Source organism: Asparagus officinalis, chromosome 4, assembly GCF_001876935.1.
Source record: "Asparagus officinalis chromosome 4, Aspof.V1, whole genome shotgun sequence".
NCBI classification, from domain to species: domain Eukaryota; kingdom Viridiplantae; phylum Streptophyta; class Magnoliopsida; order Asparagales; family Asparagaceae; genus Asparagus; species Asparagus officinalis.
The window spans coordinates 119,209,511-119,216,484 of NC_033797.1; the positions used below are offsets into that span (position 1 = coordinate 119,209,511).

Here is a 6,974-nt window from a genome sequence, read left to right on the forward strand (position 1 = left end):
TTAGTATTGTTTGATTCGTGCGTGTTTAAATCATATATATATTATAGTAATTGTTGTTAACATGTAATAGTTATATATATGAGTTAAACATGTAGATGTATACGAAACATGCACATCACAACAACCTGTGCATGCTTTGTAAAACCTGCAGCTTCACGGGAGTTCAACTTCCGTGAAGTTGCAGTCTAAATTTCCCAAAGAGCGATTCTCTGGGAAATTTGGCCTGTAACTCCACGGGAGTTGAACTCCCGTGAAGATTTTAATACTCTAACAGACTTCACGGGAGTTGAACTCCCGTGAAGTTTGTTCAAGTTAAAAAATTTCACGGGAGTTCAACTCCCGTGAAGATTTTTGAAGAAATTAATCTTCACGAAAGTTGAACTCCCGTGAAGTTTAAAAATACGCTAAACTTCACGGGAGTTCAACTCCTGTGAAGTTTCGTAAATTTTTTTTAGAAACCGATCTGGTTTCAACGACAGGATTGAAACCAGGTCGGTTTTTAAAATTAACTTTGAAAATGGTCGTTTTTTGCAAATAAAAGTCGGACTGTTTCAAAAATTGGACAAATTTTCAAAACCAACCCCTTTCACTATTTATTTTCAAAAAGCGACCGCTTTTGTAAAATTTTTTAAAATCCGACCTGGTTTCAGCCCTGGAGCTGAAACCAAGTCGGTTTTTAAAATTTTTTATCTGAAACTTCACGGGAGTTGAACTCCTGTGAAGTTTAGTAAAATTGCTAAACTTCACGGGAGTTGAACTCCTGTGAAGTTTCGTAGTTCAAATTTTTTTTGAAATGTGAAACTTCACGGGAGTTCAACTCCCGTGAAGTTTCCGAAGTTTTTTCACAAAAACCGACCTGGTTTCAGCCCCAATGCTGAAACCAGGTCGGTTTTTGCAATTAAGTTTGAAAGAGGTTATTTTCTGGGATTAAATTTCTAAATAGGTTGGTTTTGAAAATTTGTCCCCAAACTCCACGACCTACTAGTTCCTTTCACAGAGATCTGTATTGCGACAGGTCTTAGATCTCCAAACCCCGATCACTGTAAAACCCAATCGATTAAGAGAGAGAGAGAGAGAGAGTCTCATCTGAAATGGCTTCGCGCCTTCAGCTCCCCGTCGACGACTCGATCCTGCTGAGAGTGACGCACTCCAACATCAAGAGCTTCTCTCCCGACGTCCGATTCTCTCGCGAGGTGATGTCACTGCTTCTCTCTTTCTCATCTCTGACGAAAACCCTAGTAAGTAATCTCTCGATATATGTCCTTCTTGGCTCAGATGACGGTGGAGTCAGTGAAGGAGAAGCTCTGGAAGAAATGCGGCACTTCGGTGGACTCGATGCGGCTCGAGCTCTATGACGATGCGGGGAGCAAAGTTTGCGATTTGATCGACAATTCGAGGCCCTTAGGGTTTTACTCGCCACAAGATGGGTTAGTCTGTTTGATTACAAAACATTGTAGCCAATATAGATGAATCTGGTGTAGAGAGTTGAGCAGCTTCATTGATCCCGCAAGCAACAACAATCACAACATTAATATATTTGATCTTAATAGAGTTTCCCTTGCGCACGGATGTAGATGATTACTAGATTGGGATTTCATTCTAGGCAGTTTGCTTCTCTGTGTTTGTGTTTGGTTCATAATTGCATCGGTATGATGACTGGCAAAATAAGTTTAGAGGAACGTCCGGTCCAATCATGAAGAATTAGGAGACTAGACAGCAGTTATTGGTTCCTTGTGGATGGCCTTGACAGAGTACTCCTTATGGGTCACCCTGTGATTATACCTTTTTTTTTGTTATGTTGGACGTCAGGTGTATCCTTGCACTAACATTATCCTTCTCTAGTTAGCCATAACGGTCATGATAAACAATCTTTCTTTGCACTAATGACATTGATGAAAGGAAATCTACCTCGCAGATCATAGAAATAGGATTTAGTGTCGAATCGGAAACATTCCAAATTTACGTATACTGGATGATGCTACAAGGTGCCTTGAGGTGATGAGATGCGGGAGGCAGATTTGTCATGGGAAAATTTGGATGCAATGCTAATCTGTATTTCTTAAAGATACAACAGAATGGACACGGAGTAATCTTTATCATCTTAGTTGTATACTTTATCCTAGTTCACTGTAGAAGCGATCCTCACATATCCTCTCTGAATGAACAACCTTCTGCTTTCATTTCTCATCTGCTCTATGGGAGATTTAACCTTTTGTAACTTCGAATGCTTTAATTCATAATACCCTCATGATGGCAATGTGAGAGCTCTGTTGTTTATGGAATGTTTTAGAAATCAATGTGATAAAGGGAGTGTTTGTGTTCCAATTGCTTCCTATGTTCTCTTTTTGGTTTGAGGTTATAAATCTTTCCTTTGCCAGAGGAGCTAAGCTTGTCATACAGTATCGAACTGGTGGTCAAACACAACTTTCATGTTTTTGATTCTGCAATATGCATAGATGTCCTCTCCTTTGCATTGAACATAAATCATGTCTGTATTCTGTGAGGTATGGTCAAGGACCTTGAGGTTTTGATTTACCTAATCACTTGCACTGGGACCACCCAACCAATGATTGGAAGATAGGTATGCCTAATTTAGATTCAAGTGCATTACTGGGATATCACTAGGATAAGCAGCTGAACCCTGAGTTGCTTCCAAGTTTTCACTTTGAGTCTTTGACACGACTGCTGTTTCTTTTTCATGATACCCATCATGATCAACCTGATCAGACACGGTTGACTGACATATGGCTGCAGTAATCATGACTATGCTTTCTCTAACACAACCAATCATTCTATATTCTAGGTCAATGTTGAGAATAATGATAACGCACAATGTAATGCTCGCCTATCAATAACGTAAAACCCGAAATAACGTAATGCATAATGTAGTTTACATGTTTTATTATTTATTTAAATATTTAATAAAATAAAATTTTCACAATTCTTTTAATAAATAGAATCATCACAGTTTTTAAGTAAAATATCACAATTGTCAAAAATATCATAACTCAACAAAAATATGTCATAATGCTTAACAACCAATTTGAAAGCACATGCACTTCAAGTTTAATTTAAAAAACTCAAAGAAAACACCCAAAAGCCTTAAGTAATGTTGAAATATGTGATAATGTACTATAACTTAAGGTTTCTTGATAGCTTAAAGCATAACTCATAATATAGTATATCTATTTTTTATTGTTTATTTTAAAAAAATAAAAGACGTTAAAAATAATTTTAAGAATTAGGAATATAATTTTAAAATATAAAAATAATTTAATAAGATTCTTAATTTTAGTACAAGTATTACAAATTTTCTAACAAGTATCACAATAAAATATTTAAATATATAATCTCAAATTTACACCTCGTTCATAATTTCATATGCATTTTACTAGTCACATTCATAATTTCACTATCAAATAATGATGTTCACCAAAGTAAGTCATAAAGGCTTAGCAAACAATTTAAAAGTAATTACTTAATTACTTCACATTTTAAGTAGGGAAACACTCTCATCTCTCTATAATAAATTACATTGAGATAACACAAGTTATAATGAAATAACACATGTTATATTGAAATAAAGTAACTTATATTTAAATGATACATGTTATATTAATATATTATAATAACATAGAGTTATGACATGTCTGAGTTATATCAAAAGATTATTAGGTTACACAACGCAAAATAATAGGTTACATAACATTTCTTATGACAATTCTAGCCTACCTAACAGTATATGAGCGCAATCTATTTAAATTCTAGACAATCCGATGGGTATTTTATCTATTACCAACGACCAATGTGAATTTTAGGCTACCTGACTGATAAATGAGTGCAATTGATCCTAATTCTATCATATGTGATGGGAGATGAGCCTTAATATTGGTTCCTATAGGTAGTCCCTTCTTCACTTGCATACAAGGCTCAGCTTGATGATTTTAGAAATTAAATTAAGAGCGTAAACTTTTGATGTGCCTTGTTGCATTCAATTCCCTCTTGACAACTTGTTTTTCCTCTGCGCATCTCATTCCAAGTCAAGAGCATCTCTTTGCAGCTAATCCTACTAGACAATTTGTTCTTCCTGTGTGCTTACAAGTTACGATCTCCTTTCATTTTAGCCATTCCAAAATCAGAATCATTTAAAGCCTCTTAAATCTAGTGCAAAGGGAAAGTCCTTGAATAAATATAAAACTGTTTATGTTAGGCATGCTAATATAATAAATCAAATGTTTTATGTGAATGATACCTGAATCTTGCATTGATTTTATTTATTTACAAGATAGGGCATTTGCTGATTTCTTGATTCCACATTCTGAAAGGCTCTCGTTTGGTCCAACAAGTTAAATGATGATTCATAGTCTGTCCTTCACATGGTTTTAAATGTCGGCCAACGTGTCGGATTTAGAGGCTAGAGCGACACGGATATGGCCATTTCAAGATGGATATTATTTTTTAGGTCTTAAGTCGGACAATCTTGCGGACATATCGGCCGATTTTCACTTAAAAAATTGAAAAAAGGCCGATTTTTTTATTTTTTATTTTTTAAAAGTTGATAAGTATTGGGGTTTGGGTTTAGTACTCAAAAGCCAAAACTGATTAATTCTTTTTTTTAGCTTTTTGTTCCCATAGTAATCCGGTAGCATATAATACAGATTAGGACAAAGGAAAAAAATATTGCTCTCTTTTCCACCGCGATCTTCTCTCCTTCGTCTTCGTCTCTACAAATTGAAATTGAGAATACATAAAAGCGTGACGTAAACAATAAGTTTGAACCGTAACTTGAAATCAATTCAAAGTCTAACACTTTGTCAATTTTATGCAAGACACTTTACTTTACGTTAATTTTATGCACGATACTTCGAAAGTTCTAGTTTGACAATATGTATTTTATTTATTTGTTGGCATAATATTCTAATGTTTACCTTCAAGAAATGGAAAACGACTCGTGTCTTGATGATGAATACTCAACTCAAGTAGGAAAAGTTATAACAAGACAAATGCATTCCATCTTGGTGACCAAAATTGAGTAGAAATCCATCCGATATGACAATCTGATATTTACTCTATGTCCCTCGACATATCCCTACTTTCCGCTATCCGACATGAATTTTGGCTGCCCGACATGAATTTTGGCTGCCTGACATGAATCTAATATCCGTCATTTAAAACCTTGGTCCTTCGAAGTAAGAAGATTTCTAGTCTTTATTCTTAGAATTAAGAAAGGTTTCTAGCTGCATAAGAGTACCTCCAACACACCAGGAATAAACGGACAGCCGGACATGTTTGAAATCCAAAGAAGTTGTTATAAGCACAACTACCTATGTAAAACTGTCCTTAGAAGTTAAGACGAATTTTTAGCTATTTGCATTTATTCGCCTCTGAATATATTTTCAGTATCAACTTTTGGTCCATATGATGTAAGATAATACTGGCAGATCACCACATGTTTATTGTTTGGTACTGGTTGTCTAGAAAAAAAAAAAAAGTTAAGCCAAACATCCTGGTAGATCATATGATCTAACTTACCAGGTTCCACTCTGGAACCATGTAACCTGTGTAGTTGAATTAATGTACTTTGCACAATAAGGGACATAACATGTGAATTTCTATACTTAAACTAAGTTTCTCCTCGAATATACATTTTAGTCATTACGTTCAAAGATGGGATGCTACAACATGCTTTCTAGTCCTTACGTTCAAAGATGGGTGTTTTAACTTTGTCAGTTGAATGCTTTCTCCTAATGCATTTTTTATGAAATTCCAGAAGTGCTTCAAAACATCGTTCTCATTTGTTTTCTGAGCTGAAAAAGCTTAGATGCCAGAGTAATCACAAGTAGTTTTATTGAAGAATCTGGCATCTCATCTTCATAACATCTTGGTTTTTGAGTACTAGCATAAATTTCATTGATGGCTTTCAATATCCCTTCATATCTTCAGCTCTTTTTGGGGTTGCTCAAATTTTCAATGTGCTCTCTGTAGTAATATTATATTGCCCGAAATATTACAATATAGCCTACTTTAGCCTGTTTGTTACCAAACATATTCTGTCATACTTTATTTACTTGATTGTTCTTAATGTTTTAAAGGTATCGATTGCATGTTATAGATGTGGATCCCTCATCAGTGACATCAGGTGGCTGGTTGGAAGACACTTCTCTGGTGGAGAAATATACAATTTCTGAAGAAGCATACAACAAACTTGATTGTGAGCTTCCTAAAAAATTTCCTTGTGTGCCTAGCAAGCAATATAATAATTATTTCAAATTGGATTTAGTGTATATAGGCTTTTTAATCATAAGTTCTATGCACAGTTGCTTTTAGAACTCACACTATGAGAGTATTTCTCAGACATAGTCAAAGAGTGCATTGCAGCCATTTATTGTTTGAGACCTAAAGGAGTGGAAAAAAATATTGTAATAATTTATTGCTCAAGAAGCACATGAAGCAAATCAGAGTGGGACACTCATTGTATAAGAAAGCTGGTCAGTTGTAGCTTACAGAAACTGAACAATATGGTTGAATTTAGGCACCACACAAGATTTTGCTTTGTTAATTGCTCGAAAAAATCAAGACTTCAGCAGAAGATAACATGTTAAATGAGTAATGCTAAATATTGAATTAATCAAGTGTTTCTTTTTATGTGTTATACGTATGTTACTAATTCATTGTGCATGATTAATCTCTTCTGTTGCTCAAAATTTTGTATAAATTAGTGTTGGTTATGCAATCTTTGTGGGATTGCTGTTTAGAACTTTGCCTAGATGAGGCCCTCATGACACTATTAGGTCATTTGAGTGGTAAAGCAAAGAGAAGTGATTAGTCAGAGCCACCTTACCACCCAAGTTCTTGGGAATTTTTGAGTAATATGATGGCAGGACCGTTGAATAAGCACATGTAGTTGTATGTTCAACATGATAATATATATGGATCGTTAAAGTGAAGAGATAACTGCAGAGTATTATCAGTTC

The 6,974-nt window shown here is 34.9% G+C and overlaps 1 protein-coding gene across 1 annotated transcript in view; it reads left to right on the top strand.

The window, feature by feature from the left end:
* LOC109838027 (tubulin-folding cofactor B) overlaps positions 981 to 6,974 on the top strand; it is a 20,621-nt gene continuing 14,627 nt past the window's right edge. Inside the window, exons 1-3 of the mRNA XM_020406437.1 lie at positions 981 to 1,193; positions 1,276 to 1,427; positions 6,093 to 6,211. Of these exons, the coding sequence (XP_020262026.1) occupies positions 1,092 to 1,193; positions 1,276 to 1,427; positions 6,093 to 6,211 (373 nt within the window). The 5' untranslated portion in view covers positions 981 to 1,091. The remainder of the gene's footprint in view (positions 1,194 to 1,275; positions 1,428 to 6,092; positions 6,212 to 6,974) is intronic.